This window comes from Protopterus annectens, chromosome 3.part0 (assembly GCF_019279795.1).
Source record: "Protopterus annectens isolate FY-2018-M chromosome 3.part0, PAN1.0, whole genome shotgun sequence".
Classification (NCBI taxonomy): Eukaryota; Metazoa; Chordata; order Ceratodontiformes; family Protopteridae; genus Protopterus; species Protopterus annectens.
Genome location: NC_056731.1, coordinates 1,813,377,497 through 1,813,393,780, shown reverse-complemented (window position 1 = coordinate 1,813,393,780; position 16,284 = coordinate 1,813,377,497). Strand labels below are relative to the sequence as shown.

The 16,284-nt window shown below is 39.8% G+C and overlaps 1 protein-coding gene across 9 annotated transcripts in view; it reads left to right on the top strand.

Moving 5' to 3' along the window:
* The window catches only part of SNAP47 (synaptosome associated protein 47), a 601,169-nt gene that overhangs the window by 16,495 nt on the left and 568,390 nt on the right, over window positions 1-16,284 (top strand). For 4 of the 9 annotated variants that reach the window (XM_044065861.1, XM_044065855.1, XM_044065854.1 and 1 more), the window contains exon 1: window positions 13,017-13,039. The exons of 3 other annotated variants lie outside the window; for them this stretch is intronic. In XM_044065861.1, coding sequence (XP_043921796.1) covers window positions 13,037-13,039 — 3 coding nt within the window. In that variant the 5' untranslated portion in view covers window positions 13,017-13,036. Of the gene's footprint in view, window positions 1-12,738; window positions 12,861-13,015; window positions 13,040-16,284 lie in introns of those variants that run through there. 2 more of the 9 variants (XM_044065859.1, XM_044065862.1) reach the window with 2 other exon arrangements.

Sequence of the window (16,284 nt, the reverse complement as noted above, 5' to 3'; positions counted from 1 at the left end):
AGTCGAGGCCAATGTCAGTGGTCTCTGGCTGACTAAATTTGCAGATGATTGCAAATTAGGAGCTGTCATTGCATCTCACACTGACACAAATGTTCTCCAGGAGGGGCTGACACAGACAAACTAGTGTCAGAGCCATGGACTAATACTAAATGCCAAGAAATGCATAATAGCATCCTTTGGGAAGTCATCCATCCCTGGTAACTGTCATATTGACAACACACCCCTTAGAGTTGACCCAGTAGTCAGGGATTTAGGGACACACACAGATAGTAATCTAGCCTTTGATCATCACGTGTCTACAGTGGTGAAGAAATCATTCTATGTTGTGCAACTTATAAACAAAGGTATGGGATGTAAGTCCAGGGAAGTCATTGTTCCACTTTATTCGGCATTCACTGGACCTATCATTGAGTATAGTGCCCCCTTTGGTATGTACCTAACCAAGCATATCCAACAATTGGAACGTCCACAAAGGTTCCTTACTAAAAGAATACAGGGAGTAAGTAATATGTCCTATGCAGACTGCCTCAAGGCCCTATCCTTGTATTCTGTTTCCTACAGGCTTTTGAGGGGAGATCTATGCCTCGCATACAGGGCATTGTCAGACCCCACTCTGATGAACCTCCTGCATATTCAGAAAACAAACGGCACCAGAGTTACCCATTCTAAAGACTTAAACCTTGCCTGTGATATAAATAAGACGTGCTGGAGAGAAAGGTATGTATCCTAGAGACTACCCCGTCTGTGGAACAAGCACCCCATCCATGTGAAGCAGAGTTCCTCCCTAACCCAATTAAAGTGCAACTTGGACATCTGGATGGGAAACCGGAAATTCATCTCTGGTCTGGCACCTATGTCTCTAATGGACACAGGTAACCTGTAAATTGTTCATCTCCCAGGCCCATGCTTACACTTATCAAGGGTATCAGAACTTGTCAGAGATTTGGGATGCATGTTTAGGCTTAAAAAGGCCCTTGTGGTTGTTACCCTAGTAAACACCTATGAACTCTAGTAAACACCTATGACAACTGATCAGGGTAAAGACTTAAATGAAAAAGCCTCTTTGAAACCAGTATTAAAAGAACAAAGTTTAAGGAGTTGATTTATTTTTATTTCTTTCTCTTATTCTTATGTTTAATTTTATGATGTTTTGGTCAACTGATGCATTTTAACTGTTGTAGGAACTGCTGTAATGTTACATTTGTTCAGAAAGGTTTGAATTGTGATGCAAGTATGTGATATGTTGGGCAAGTTTTTAATAGTCTGATGAAGCTAAATATGAAAGCGCTTGCCAATTTTTATCAAATCCAATATTTATTGATTTGTTTTGATTACATTTAATGTTTTATAGGTCCTTTGACTGTGGTTTACTCTATTTCCTTTTGCCTTTTTCAAGTTTTATTCAGTAATGGAGTATTCATTTTAGAAGCTATAACCCTTATTGTAAGAGTAGTAATTCTGTTGTTTTGTACAACTTTCTTTCCAGTCTGTGATCTAGTTTATGGATAAGTTTGCTGGAAAATATGAAAAGTTTAATTACAATTTGAGTACCTTATCTATAGTGTATAACTCTAGTTATTACATTTTCTTTAGTGTTTTTTTTTCAGCTCTTGAACATGTACAGTCACAGTACATAAGCAACTGTGTTAATTAAGGCATTACAAATAATGTTTAAACAAACCAGTGCTGTAATCCTGAGAGATTAGCTTGAACACAGCCTTGTCTTCCTAAAGCAAGGCAAACTGTTATATTGTTGGACATTTGCATCCAAGTACTTTGCTCATTCTGGTTCCTTTTAATTACCTTTTCTTCTTTCGTAAGCACTAAAACAAATAATCTGATGTCAGTCTTCATTCATTCTTGATGAATGGGACTGTTCTGACCCCTTGGAACTGTCTCGGCCATTATATAGCTAACCCCAGATGTGTCATTTGATACTCTCCAGCAAAGTGCTTTGTATGTATGTGTGTATATACGTATATATGTGTGTATATATATATATATATATATATATATATATATACACACACGTACATACATATACACATTTTTTATTTTTTTTGCTCGCGCTTGTATTTTGTTCTCTTGTTACTTTAAATAATTACAGTTCTTTTAATTTAGAGCATGTATGTCCGGAAACTACTCAACTTATGGTAAGAAGGGTAATTTCCACTTACCACTGTTGGTAATTTTCTTTCCTTTTACCTGTTGGGTAGTATTCCCTTTCACCATTATTGGTATTCTCCACTCTCTTTATACCATCGTTGGTAATTTTTTCTTTCTTTCTTCTGTCCTTTAGTGTGTGTGTGTGTGTGTGTGTGTGTGTGTGTGTGCGCATGTTTTTCTTATAAAAATGGTGGAAAGGAAAAAAGGCACTTCTGGCTTTAAGCAGTGCCAAGATTGTGGTAGGAAGATGGCAAATTCAGATGAGCATCTTTCCTGTGTGTATTGTTTGGGTGCGCCTCATTTAGAGACAAATTGTAAGATTTGCCAGGGTTTCAGTGCTAGAACCTTGGTTGAGCGATGAAATAAACTGATCTTGAAAAGGTTATTGAAGTCTTACAAGCCCTGTCAAAGCCTGAGCCCTATGTCAGATTTAGAAAGAGAAGCCACTCAGTGCCGACCTTAACATCAGCACCAGACTCTGAGACAAAAATCTCCGGTTCTGTCGACCTCTTTGGAACTGAAAAGTGAAGTTCCTAGACTTTGCATCGACAGGCTTGAGCCCCTCGGTGCTGACTATTTCATCACCGATCTTGACAACCTTGGCACCGGCCAGGACTGTTTCTGCACCGACTGTTTCACTGGTACCATTTTCTTTGACCTCCTCGGTTCTAACTTCTCCATCTGCTCCACAGCATATGGTGCCAAAGCGAAAGTCTTGTATACCTGGCAGAATGAGATATTTCCTTTCCATCGACACCTTTCTGGATCAGCTTCCCAGCCCCTTTTTGGAAAGGCCAGAGTCTTCCTTGGGGATGTCAGTCTGTTCCTCCAGAAGTCTTTCCAAGGTAGATGTAGTGAGATTAGTGGATCAGCTTTTGGTGGCCAGGCGGCTTCTTGCGCCAATTCGAACCTCCCTCCCCTCTGGAATCGAGGTCGTTTTTCCCAGGACTCCTCCTGTCTCTCCTCATCTGACGTCCCTTTCAGGTTCAGAGCCCAGCACTTCAGTTACCTTGGCTCTACCTATTATGTTGCCGACAAAAGGTCCATCTTCAGTACCGGATTCAGCTCTGATATCTTTGGCTCCCATAGAACTGATAGACTCTCAGGGCTGTAGTTCGTCTGTCAGTTCCAGGGGCTCGGCTGTCAGTTCGGGGGGCTCTGGTATAGTGCTGATTGTTTGTTTGCTCTGAGCTGTCCTTGGCTCTTGGACCCTGTCAGTTTCGAATTCTTCCCTGACTCCTGTTTTGGAGGTTAGTCTTCCAGAGCAGAGTGTGACCCTGGTTCTGAGATTGTCTTTCCCAGTTCTGGGCTCCCATCCCTCTTTGGGTGGGCCTGCCTTCCAGATAATAGAGAGAGCTTTAGCCTCAGCAGGCTCTCAGTTGACTCCATCTACATCAAAGTGTCATATATTTTTGTACCCCCTGGTTTGCAGCTGTCATCATCTCTTATGTTGGGACAGCAGGCACCAAAGCGGCAAGATGTCCCTGTTCAGGGTTCCTCTTCTTTGGAATCTTCCTCAGAGATTTCCAATGAAGTACCAAGGAGGTAATAAGACTTGCAAGAGGAAGCATGTAGATTCAGAGGAATCTGTCACGGAAGACACAGACTATGATGAAGGGGAGGGTTCCACCTGGTCACCCCCTGAAGATGTCTTATTTGGAGACATCCTGGAAACAGAGGGGTGATTGGAAGCCCTCTAACCCATCTTCTGAGGAATATGTGTTCTTGCAGGCTTTTGGTGCTCGCCCTTCTACTTCCTGGATGACTCTACCTGCTGATGACCTTATCGAGCTCATCATGCAGTGGGCGTGGAAGACTCCTAACTCCATAAGAGCTGATTCTCCGGAGACCAGATAAAATTCTTTGAGCACAAGAAGATCAGCCACACTGAGGAAAGGACTTCGCAGTAGATGCCATGGTGGTGGCAGCAGCCACCAAAAAGGAACTTGCCTAGGAGAGTTCCACTGTCCATCCTCCTAACCGAGAGTCTCTGATGGACAGGTTTAGGAAGTGGGTCTATGTGTCATCGACCTACGCTGTTAGGTCCTTGAACTTCATAGCACACTTCACTTGACTTCGAAGGGATCTGATAAAGGAACTATCCGATAACCTCACCTAAGCTGTGTCTGACGAGGTACAGGATAAAGTTGCCTCTTAGCTTGCCAGCCTGGAGTCTATTTCTAATTTGTCCATGTGCTTCATTACGCATGCAGCCTAGGGTATGACTAGGGCAATGGGTACAGGCATTGCCATAAGACGCCACGCCTGGATGCTCTTGTGTGACTATGCTGAACCCTTCAAGTCTTCCTTCGTCAATGATCCTTTTGACGAATCTTCCTTATTTGGCCCCAAAGTTAAGGACACACTAGCCAGCTGTGAGAAGAATGGAAAGACCCTTTCTGTTGTGAGCATTCATTTCTCTACTCATCAACGATACTCTTCTAGGGATCAGAAGAGTGGAAAAATGTTGTTCAAAAAGTCCCAAGGGCCTTTTCAGGATACACATGATGAATATTCCCCTTGGAGGAGAGGGAGGAGTTCTAGTGGAAGATACCCCCCATGACAGAGGAGGTCTGCGAAATCAGGGCTCCAGAGACTCCTTCTCCAGTCGGAGCTCCTGAATGGAGGCCCGATTGCTTACCTGTGGAAGCAGTCAGGGGAAGATTTTCACTGCACCAGACAGCCTGGCTACTAATAACTTCAGATTCTTGGGTGCAGAGAATTATAACCAGAGGTTACTGCATCCCCTTTACTCTTTTGGCAAAGTCAGCCTGGCTACTAATAACTTCAGATTCATGGGTGCAGTGAATTGTACCCAGAGGTTACTGCATCCCCTTTGATCTTTTGCCAAAGTCACTGAAGAGAGTCCCCAATGTTCCACAAGGGACCGAGCAGCCGTAGAGATTCAAAAGCTGCTAGAAAAAAAGTCATCCAAGAAGTTCCACCAAACCAAAGAGGATCTGGATTTTACTCAAGGTTCTTTGTAGTGCCAGAAAAGACAGGGGACTGAGACCAATTTTAGATCTCGGCCTTCTGAACAAGTTCGTTCAACAAACAAAATTCCGGATGGTCATGGTTCCGTCTATCCTTCCTTTTCTAGAGGAGAACAATTGGATGTGGTCTATAAACTTTCAGGACACATATTACCACATATAAAGATGGACAAATGCTCCTGAAGGGTCCTCCGCTTCCAGCTGGGAGCCAGTCCTTTCCAGTTCAGAGTGCTACCCTTCGGTGTCACCACAGTCCCCAGCGTGTTCACCAAATGCATGGCAGCTGTAACAGCTCACTTGAGACTTCACGGATTGTGAGTGTTTCCATACCTAGACAACTGGCTCCTCACCGCCCCCTCCAGGCGTCTACTGTATCAAGCCACAGACTTCATACTAAATCTTTTTCAGTCCTTGAGCATTACGATCAACGGAGAGAAATCCCAGCTGACCCCATCACAATATCTAGACTTTTTATAGGAGCACGACTCAATACAGTTTCTTGTGTAGCTTCTCTCCCACTGCATAGATGACAAAAAATAAGGATGCAAGTACAGTCCATCACCCTGCTCTTCTCGTCCTCCAAGCCCTAGGATCTATGGCAGCTACCATAACCCTAGTGCCCTAGCAAGATTTTATATGAGACCGCTTCAGTGGCTGTAAGCGGCGCAGTGGTCCATACTGACACACCTGATGTCCCATCCAGTTTTGATAACAAACTGCTGCAAGTAGGATCTAACCCGGTGGATGAAGTCAGAAGAATTTATGGGGCCGCACTTTCATTCAGTCTCTGGCCTCAGCCATAGTGAACATGGACGTTTCCCAGATTGGGTTGGGGGGGAGCACTATCTGGAAAGAACAGTTCAAGGCACTTGGTCCCCGCTGACTTGGCTTTACTGGCTTGAAATTGTCCATTAAAAGGACTTAAAAAGAAAAGGCATTCAGAATCGCCATATAACTGAACACCTGATGTTCATAAGGGTCATTTGCATATATCCCATGTGCCTCAGATACGAGGTTTGAGAGGTCACTCAGTGGAAGTTATAGCTTGGCTGGAGTTTTCATTTAGTTTTTACTGATTGTTTGCTTTTTCTGTGTGACATTCTCACTCTCTTTGTTTTGGATTGCTTTATATAGTAATCATTTGGCAAACAGCTTTGCGACCATTTTGGTTCCTTTGATTCTGCTGAGCAGAATATGTTCTGTGACACTTTGATGTACTTTGCATGATGAATGCCAGTGGCAAATTTGTTGCTGTTTAATAATTAGAAATTCAGTTTCAGTAGATCATTACTTGGCATAGTGTTTTTTTTTTTTTTTTTTTTTGCTGCCTTTCAGCTCTAGGTTCTCTGGTTCAGTTTCAGCTAGGGTAACTTTGATGCAGAGCCTGACTGCATATATTATTCTGTCCATATGGGTTTTTGCAACATCCAGTGGAGAACTGGTAACCTCCTGATTGTTGTTAGGTGTATTTATTGTGGGAGTGACTTTGTGTGCACCCCATGAGATACTGTTGTCCTGTTACAAATGAGTATCTTTGTATTGCGCACCTGACAAATGCCAACTTAGATTGTAGTATCCTTTGACAATGAATAGGAAAAAGTTGGTATTGGAAATGTAGTTATGGGTGGATAATGCATTTGTTGAGTGGCAGATCTTTTGATGTTTATGAAAATCACCCCTGGTTTATTAGTACAAGATGTACCCACTAGCCTATTAATCCAGAGTTGTATATTTTGTATGTGTGTATATACATATATGTGCGTGTGTGTGTGCGTGCATGTATAGAGATTTGTTTTTTTCAAACCATCTCTGAGATGACTGCTTCAAGAGCTAGTTATCATTTGATAGTCCATTATTACTGTGGAATTTATGATGGATTGTGTTTGTGAAAATTAGCATAATCCAGTTCATAGACTGTAACAACAGTAAACTGTAGCCAGTTGAGAAAGTTTTATTGCATTTTGAGTATTACAGAAAAGGTTTGCCAGGCTTGAAGAGTGTAAAATATCTAGGCATGTGTTAGTATGTAGTGGAGATACTTGCCATTACTTGTTGAATGCAGTCAATTCATGTCCAATGCCTCATTTTTATTTATTTATTTTTATTTAAAGGAAAACAATGGGATATTAAATCCAATAGCTCTATCTGCTGTTTCCTTAAGTCCCCCTTATGTGCTACAGGCAAAAAAAAAAAATAACTGCAGCTTTAAAATAAACTGATCTAAACTGTTTTACACCTGAGCTTCCTAACTCTCCATACTATTTGAGTTTCCGTTTTCAAACCATAAATAAAAATGTCTACTCGGCTCTTAAATAATGATGTCACATCTGCCACAGCTCCTTGAGTCGATCCCTGGAGGTTTCCACCCCCAAAGTGAGTGCCTTATTTGCATGCTGCATTGAAGCCCCTGTGATCCTCCCACATTGTGATGTAATCGCTGCCTTGGCCAGCCCACTATTACCCTAATAAAACGGAGTAGCTGCTGTGTGGAACTTCTTTTCTAGTAAAGTGAATGCTATCGGCTTCATTTTGTGTGAAGGACTTGCTGGAAGTTGGGATTGTCTGCCTTTTCTCGAGCGTTGGAAGACTTCAGTAAATAAGGTAAGTTATGAGTGTAATTTTACAGTCCGTGTGTCCCCAGCCATGATATTTTGTCGTTATGCACACATTAGTAGACTTAATGCTTAGAAGTGTGGCACGCTTTGTTTAATTTGTAGTATTGCTGCCGAGTTTTTAGTTTATTATTTCTGTAGTTTTGATGTTGATTTATATTTGTGTGCTCCGTTTGGTTTTGTTTGTGCAATTGGCATCCTTATTCTCGAGTCGGAAGCTAGGGGCACGCTAAAATTAATATTTTATTTGTTATTGGTAAGTTTTTGTTATAGTTGTATGCTGAAACCCACGTTATCCTCCACTGCGCGTGAATGGGACAGTACTTGTATGTCGCTTTTTTCGATCAGCGCATGTTTTGCTAATTTACTTTGAAGGGCTGTCTATGTAGAATATTGGTCTCTAGTGAGGAAGTTTGTTTGTTTTTTTCGTTTTTTCCCGGTTAATGGTCGCCACAGCGGAACTCCGGTCCGCTAATGATTGTTAGTCGATTTTTACATGCCGGTTAACAGCCTCTTGTGGTTTTTTTTTTGGTTACTCTTGTGTTTGCTTTTTAGTGTACTCTTGTGCTTGTTTTTTGGCTTACCAGCCTGCCGCACAAGCTTCAGAAAAGGCACACCTCATTCACGCATGCCTCCACGCAGCAGACGCTCCTCTAGCTGAGAATCGAACAGGACAACGTCTTGCTAGGAGGTGACAACGCCTTGCTAGGAGGCGACAGTGCTACCGCAGCCTAAATGTGTGTGTGTGTGTGTGTGTGTGTGTGTGTGTGTGTGTGTGTGTGTCGCCACTTGTATACCTCAAACAAGACAGTCATATTTATCAACTAGTACATATGGTTTCCAAATTGTTGGTTACTTCAACAGCATTCAGTTGCAAAACTCTCCTCCATTCTTGACTAGTGAAATATTATACCATGACAGTCCCATTTAGACTTCTGACCCCTTTCACTTTCATAATATCCTGGTGCCACCGTACACTATAGTTCTAATTTCACTGGCCAACAGCAGACACTTTTTTACTCATTATCTCCCACTAAAGTGCTCTTAAAAAAACCAAGATGATAAGCTTTCTCTTGCATTTCTCAGAAAACAGAGCAGCCAGGTAGGCAAGCATTTTCAGTGAACACCAGGCATGTGTTCCCAGTTTAGTGTCTTTTTCAAAGACTTGGCCTAATTAACTGTACTGTTCTATCTCGTGGTTGCATATCCGGTGTTAGCATTTTTGGTGTACAGTGTCTGATTTTCTGCGGGATTTGAATCTGTGACCTCCTGCGGAACCAGATGTGTTATCAGCTATGCCTTCTTTTCATGTTCTGAAGCCTAGAAAGTCGATTCAAAAGGAATACAAAGAGACCCAGGCTATTAGCCTTACAGCATACCATAGACTACCTAGCCTGTGGTATTCAGTCTGCATTCAAACTTAAACTAGTGGTGACAGCAACAAAATGCAATATTCTGTTCTCTTCACTTAGCAATGGAGAAAAACTTAAAACATGAGCATACTGCACATTTTCCAGCAGGTGTGGAACAGAGTCTGTTTATTTAAATTTAGAATTCCAGGTATAAACAACCAGTTCCTGCCATTTTAAGCCCTTACCAAAGGCATTAAACTCTCATTTACTTGATGTAAAATCAGTTTCTACATTTGCTTTCAGTATTGCTTTGCGTAAAGCCCTAGGCTTCTAGGCTTTTCACATGGACTGAAGGCTCTTGTGTGATGTAGCTGTTAATTTAAAAGCATACTTGGTCACTATTCTTGGGAAATGCTAAACCTAAAGAAACGAAAAAAAAAATTGATGAAGATAAAGATCTTTATTGCAGAAATCATTGAAAAGTTTTCAGGGACATGAGCTGATGCCTAAAATTGCTTGGCACATAATGAATTCCTTTTTGAATAGTTATGGTGTAGGATGACAGTTGCGGTAATATTTTTTCAATACTTTACTGCAAAGATTTGTCATGTTCCACTTTTCGTATTAATACCACACAAAGTCATTATATGTAATCTACACATATAGAATATTGATATTTCTTCTGGAATTTGACAATTGACTTTGTGTTTGTTTTTTTATCTTACTATTTTCAAAGTGAATGCTTGGATGATTTCCTGGAAGAAGACATCTTCTTATAGTGAGATTGATCAGGATTCAGTTAACTTCTGGAACTGTTGTAATAAACTGTAGTAATCATATTGAGAGATATAGGAAACTCAGTGGTAAGTTGTCTTTGTTATCATGTAGAAAATGCTGCCGCTTTTCCAAGTGTGATAAAACAGAATGGCTCCCATAGAAGTTATGTCAGTTTTAGTATCATCAGTACGATAACCTACTGCAGTGTTATTCAGGTATTTTTCATCCAGACAGCTTAAGTGCATCACCTGTGATGCTTGTATATCATCCTGCTCATTGATGCAGATCGTGGAGATTCTTATGAGTTGCCCTTTGATGACATGCGGATAGATATGCTTGGGATATATGCTCGTTCTATGTTGCAAGTGGTTCCTCCAGCCATCTTTTTTGTGTAAGGATATATCAAGGCTACCATCTGTGCCTATCTATCCACAAAGTTCATTTTTCTGCTGGAGCTACTAGCCTCAAACTGTAGACAAGTTGTTGTATTGCTCAAGTAGTCTATAAACTTTGTAAATTCTTGTGTATCACCACTTCACAGAAAAAAATGTCATCCACAAATCTCTTGCAATAGAGTATGTACTTCAACCACTGATTCGTCATGTTGAACACATAAGTGGATTCCCATTGGGCAATAACTATATTAGAATAAATGTTGGCACAATATGTAAAAACATTGTTGTCCGAAATTAGCTCTACTAGAGAACAAATCAAGGAAATAGTGCAGTAGTTAAAGATCTTTTCACTTCTTAAGCACTGTCGGACCACCTCAACTCCAAAATCATTGGGGATCAGAGTGAAAAGGCTCTTAATGTCCATTGTCACCATTGCTATATAGGTTGTCTTATCCAAAGACTTGTAACAGTCAAATAATGTTCTAAGAAAGTGTGAAGTGTCAGGCAATACAGTGACTGCTTTGAGGATTGCTAACTTCAGTTTATGCTCCACTAAAATAGAGGCAGGTTCGGTGAGCCATCCTCCAGCAGATACTATGGCATGCCTTGGTGGGTTTCAGTTACCCTTATGTATTTTAGTTAGACTGTTAATAGTGGGTATCAGAGGGTGTGCAATCAATACATAATCAAATAGTTCTTGTGAGCTGGTGCAAGTCATCAGTAAATCAAATAAGCTGTCCTTCACTTGATGCATCATTTTATTTACTTCACATTTGGATTACAGTATACGTTTTCTCATCCTCAAGCATTTCTAACATCCTATTATGGTACATGGATCTAGCCAAGATTACAATCTCACCGCCCTTGTCAGCAGGCCTAATCATGATCTTGTTATGATTCATCAGTTCCTTTAATTGTCTCTCTTCAGAATTTAAATTATAGAAATCCTTCCGGTTGTTCCCATTATGAAGTTCAGATACCTCATTCTCACATGGTTTTACAAACATCTGTTTTTCTGGATGAAAAGCAGGAATAAAGGTGCCAGGCTTCTTTAAAATATTTGCTGCATAAGTTTAATCAATGTCATTTGTATTACCACAAGTATCCTTAAGAAAGATATTTCTTCCAAAGCATTTAATATCCATCACATGGCATAGGCGAACTAGGCGACCGCCTAGGGCACCGTACAGGCCAGCCTTGTAAAGGGCACATTGTGCATTTATTTACTTATTTTTTTTTTATTTACTTATTTTTGTTTAAGTTTGCGCTCTTCTTGGCGCTGAAACTGGAGGGTGGGGGAGGCGAGGCTAGTACCCTCCCACTTACAGCTGTAGGTTAGCCAGGAGGCTAAAAAAAAAAACTAGTTTACAGTGTAAGAATCTTCTCTTTTAAAGCGAAACCTGCGTGCGTGCGTCACATGCAAACGTCATACAAAAGCAATCTGCAGTCCCGCGCGGAATTTAAGCCAGGCTGCAGTTCAAAAGAGGAGTTTTTGTCTGTGTCTCCACGTGTGGCCGTTTGGGTTATAAAGACGGTAAGTGTATGTGCGTTTATGTGTAATTTAAACTGTTTATTTCTGTATGAGAATGTGTGTGGGTATGTATGTGTATGGAATTTAAATTTGTTGTTCTGTTTGTATGAGATATAAAGTGTGTGTGTTACTGTGTGAGAGTAGGTGTGTGTGTGTGTGTATGGAATTTAAACTAGCCGTTCATTCCTTTGAGAGTCTTTGTTGCTGTGCAAGAGAGTAGGTGTGTGTGTGTGTGTGTTGCTTTGTGAGAGAGTCGCTGTATGTGTGTGCTGCTGTGGCAGAACAGAGAAGGTAGGTGTGTGCATAATTTAATCTAGTAGTATGTATTTGTGAGAGAGTCGCTGTATGTGTGTGCTGCTGTGGCAGAACAGAGAAGGTAGGTGTGTGCATAATTTAATCTAGTAGTATGTATGAGAGCAGAATTGGAGTGTGTGGAATTCAAAGTAGTCGTTAGTTACTGTATGAAAGAGAAGGTGTGTGTGTGTGTGTGTGTGTGTGTGTGTGTGTGTGTGTGTGTGTGTGTGTGTGTGTGTGTGTGTGTGTGTGTGTGTGTTGAACTGGCTTCTAATGCAGTCCAGGACCGGTTCTTTTTTTTCATCTGTAGCTTGCCTGAATTTGTTCTGTGGCATGAATGTTGGTTCAGAACTTCAGTAGTTAAGGGAAAATGACAGATAAAGTTTGATGACTGGAATAAAACGTACTTCCTAAAAAAAAGATCAGCAGCTCCAAAAGAGTAGATCAGAAGGTTTTCTTAGTGGGATAGCAAAAGCCGATAATTTTTCAGTAGACTGTTACAATACAGAAAGGCAGTGGAGGACTCAACAAGTTTAATCCTGTAGATGGTGCTGTAAGATTCGCTGGGTACACTAGAAGAGTGTCTTCATGAGGGAAGTGTTTTCAAACTGTGAGTAATTGTCTATGTAGTATTTCAATTGTAGAGCTTTCTTCAGGTATTTTTTGGGTTTACATCAGGTGAAAGTTAAACGAATGTGTTTGAGAATATACAACTAGCAAAGAGGTTAAAGTAGCTGTTGGTAAGAATTAGAAATAGTGTGTAGAGTAGATGTTTTTCTCTGTAGTTTCATATTTTAGGCTGTTCAGTATTCACTGTGTAACTGCTGTAACTACTTGCAAGCTTCTCAGTATACCATTCAACTGTCCCTGATTTTTACTCTAATTTTAGCTCTCTTCCTCTTAATCCTTTTCAAAAATGGTGAGTTTTACAGACCATATGCTACACTTAAAATTGCAGATTTCATTTACATGATAAATTAATTCACATGTGAATTTGATCTGAAGATGCCTCAGATTAATTGTACTATATATTAAAGATGCCGCATGCCCCTGACTATTTCTGGAATTGTTCTTGGTAATTTTGTTGAAAATTCTCAGTATGATGCAGATGTAAGTTTACAGTTAAGTCTCCTGTGCTATACTGTAACAGTAGTGCATTTAGCTGTAAAGCAGAAGCTGATTGTAAAATGGATGCTTAGAATTTCAATACTAAACCTTAACTCTATTGCATTTGTTAAATACTTGAAACTTTAGACTGTCATTGTAGGGCTTAGTGTTTTAGCACTGTAAGCAGCCAGTCAGTTGTATTTATACCATATAAACAGTTTTTCTATGAAGCTGCTTCTTTACTAAAATGAATCATTTTCTATAGTGTTTATAATTACTGTACTAAATAATTCTTTAGTACATCTCCAATTACTATAGTTTATGCCACTAATCTCTTAACCATCATGTAGGACTGCTTTTGGTATTGCAATGTGGAATTTTAAATATGCAGTATTTTTAATGTGATTTGTGACACTTGGCAAAGGTGTATCCGTGTCATTCATGGCTCGGTCTGAAGCAACAGTATGTGTATGTAATAATAGAGTAGTTGGTGTGACATGAGCTGCAGAAATTAAAAGTAATCTGATATAGTAAGTTGTAGTAATATATGTGTGTCTGTATGTATCCTGGAGACTGTTTTATGTTGATCAGCTTCAGCTGAGTTGAGACTGTAGTCTTTTTTATATTTCTGTTGTCAGTTTATTTTTGTTTGAGAATGAGTAAGTCACTTAGTTCTTAGTTGCTCATAAACATGTCCATCAATGGAGCACATTCTTTTTTATCAACGCTGTCATCTGATAAAGAACCATTATATATGGTAGGCATGAGAAACCACTCATGAAAAGTGGTCCGATACTGGCAAATGAATGTCTTATTTTTATGAAGGAAGAGTCCTCCATAAATACATATTGTCCTCTAAGAGTTTACTGTTGTGCCAGGAAAGGGGGAAGCTTGTCTGTTTCTCATAATTTGAGGTTTTCTGGCAAACCAGGGAGTACTGAGGTCACTAAATAGCAATGCAAGCAAAACTATCCCTATTTTTTTGGCCGTTGTATCCACATTATTTCAGGCTCTGTCCAGATTTTTTGCACTAAGGTTGAGAGGTATACATACCTCTCAACTGTCCAGATTTTTGCCTTATATTTTTGGCCTAATCCTCATAAAAGTTATGGTTTTCTGGCAAATCACGGAGGATTGAAATAAGTAAATGCCAAACATTTGAGTTTCAGCCCTCATTTCCTTCAGAAAATGAATGCTAAGACAGATGCTGTTATTCTAGCAACTTTCTATGTCTAAGAACAATATTTATAATCTGTCCCTGTTTGGGTGGCCTTTGACCCCCCCCCCCCCGATATTTTAGACTTCGTTCAGATTTCTTGTGCTAAGAGTTTGAGCAGTATGGAGGCATGGTATGTAATGTCCTAGTTGCTTATTTATTTGTTGCATTTTAAGAGGGTATAGGGGTTTTGCATTCCTTAGTGTGCCATCCTTTGTTTAAGATGCCTAGTTACTATGAACTTGTATGTTTCTACCATTTTTTCTTTAATGCAACATAGGCAATTAATTCTTCAAGGGCAGCAAGCACTAAATTTGTAGATGGAACAGTGAAATGTAAAGTTCTTTGTCAGTAATAGCATCTTCATTAGTTACAAATCTCTCTAATGTAGAATTATTCAGATTATGTTTACTTCTACAGAGATTGTGCTTATTGACTGATCCTGTTTGAGGGGCCTTTTATGGTTAAAATGTTCTGAAATGGGCAGGTTTGTTATTATTGGGTCATACATTTTGTTTCATTACTTACTGGAAACATGTTCAAAACTACACATTTAACACACTGTAAGAAGTGTAAATGTTTTCAGTGTGCAACTAGCTGTTTTTTGTTTATCAAAATGCACACTGTGATGTAAAATCTGAAAGCAGTGTTAATAGCATAATTGCCTTTGGTGCAGAAGCCTGTGGATTCCACTCCCACACCATGTAGATGAAGTGCTGATATGCAGTGCCCATATTATTGTTGATTATTTGATGCATTATAAGGGGGATAGGGGTTCTATACTCCTGAGTATGGCCTTTTGTATGAGATACCTAGTGATTGTGAACTTTAGTCACTTCCTATTGCAATATTACCAACTTAACAAATTTTTATTGTAATATAGGCAATTAATTTTTTCAAGGGCAGCAGGCACTGAATTTGTAGATAACATTGATATGTAAAGTTGTTTGCCAGTAGTATTCATTAGTTACAGATTTCTTTAATGTGGAATTCAGAGGATTTTACTTCTGCAGAGATTGTGCGTGTGCAGTAATATTGGTGGATTGTAATGACAGAAGTCTTGAGTGGCCTTTTATTGTTGAAATTTTTTGAAATGGGTAGTGTTTGGTTCATAAATTTTGTCTCGTTGCTTAAAAGAATGTTTATACTACAAATTTAAAACATATTCTAACAAGTGGTGCTGTATTATACAAGGAATATAATTCAATACAATCAGGAAAGTGAATTAAATGATAAATACATGTATGCATGTCCCTAAAAAATGTGCAAGGAGTCTGTTTTGAAAACAGCCCAAAGGTAAACTTAATTCTCCAGCAACCAGATGCATTTCTATGAATGTGGGTTTTCATGCTGTTTCAATGAATATGAGTTTTGCCATTTCAATGAATGAGAGTTTCAAAGGGCAGACAAGTTTACTGCTCATGCTAAGTCTGTTTTCATTGTGAGACTGTATTGTTTGTTTAGCAAGTGGCTATCTGTGTTTGTGCTATTTTGTTTCAATATCTGTAATCATTGTAGAAGCACATAATGGAACATATGCATGGTAACTGGTGAGATAACCAAATAATGGAACAGTGGAATGGCTGAGGAGGGGGCAGGGTTTGCTGCAGGAGGGGCTGCTCTGGGGTGGTCTAGTACCCTTCCTAGAACCCTATTTGACCGTGATCTGGCTCTTGTATTTAAAGTAGAAAATACATATGCAATGGTAGCTGCAGTATAACTACATAACAAGGTATCTTTTTCTTATGCATTTAAATAATTTAAGGAAATGACTGGAGTGGCCTTATTGGGGAATGACCCAGTGGGCGTGGCTCAAATAAGGGTGTTTCATGAGTGTGGTG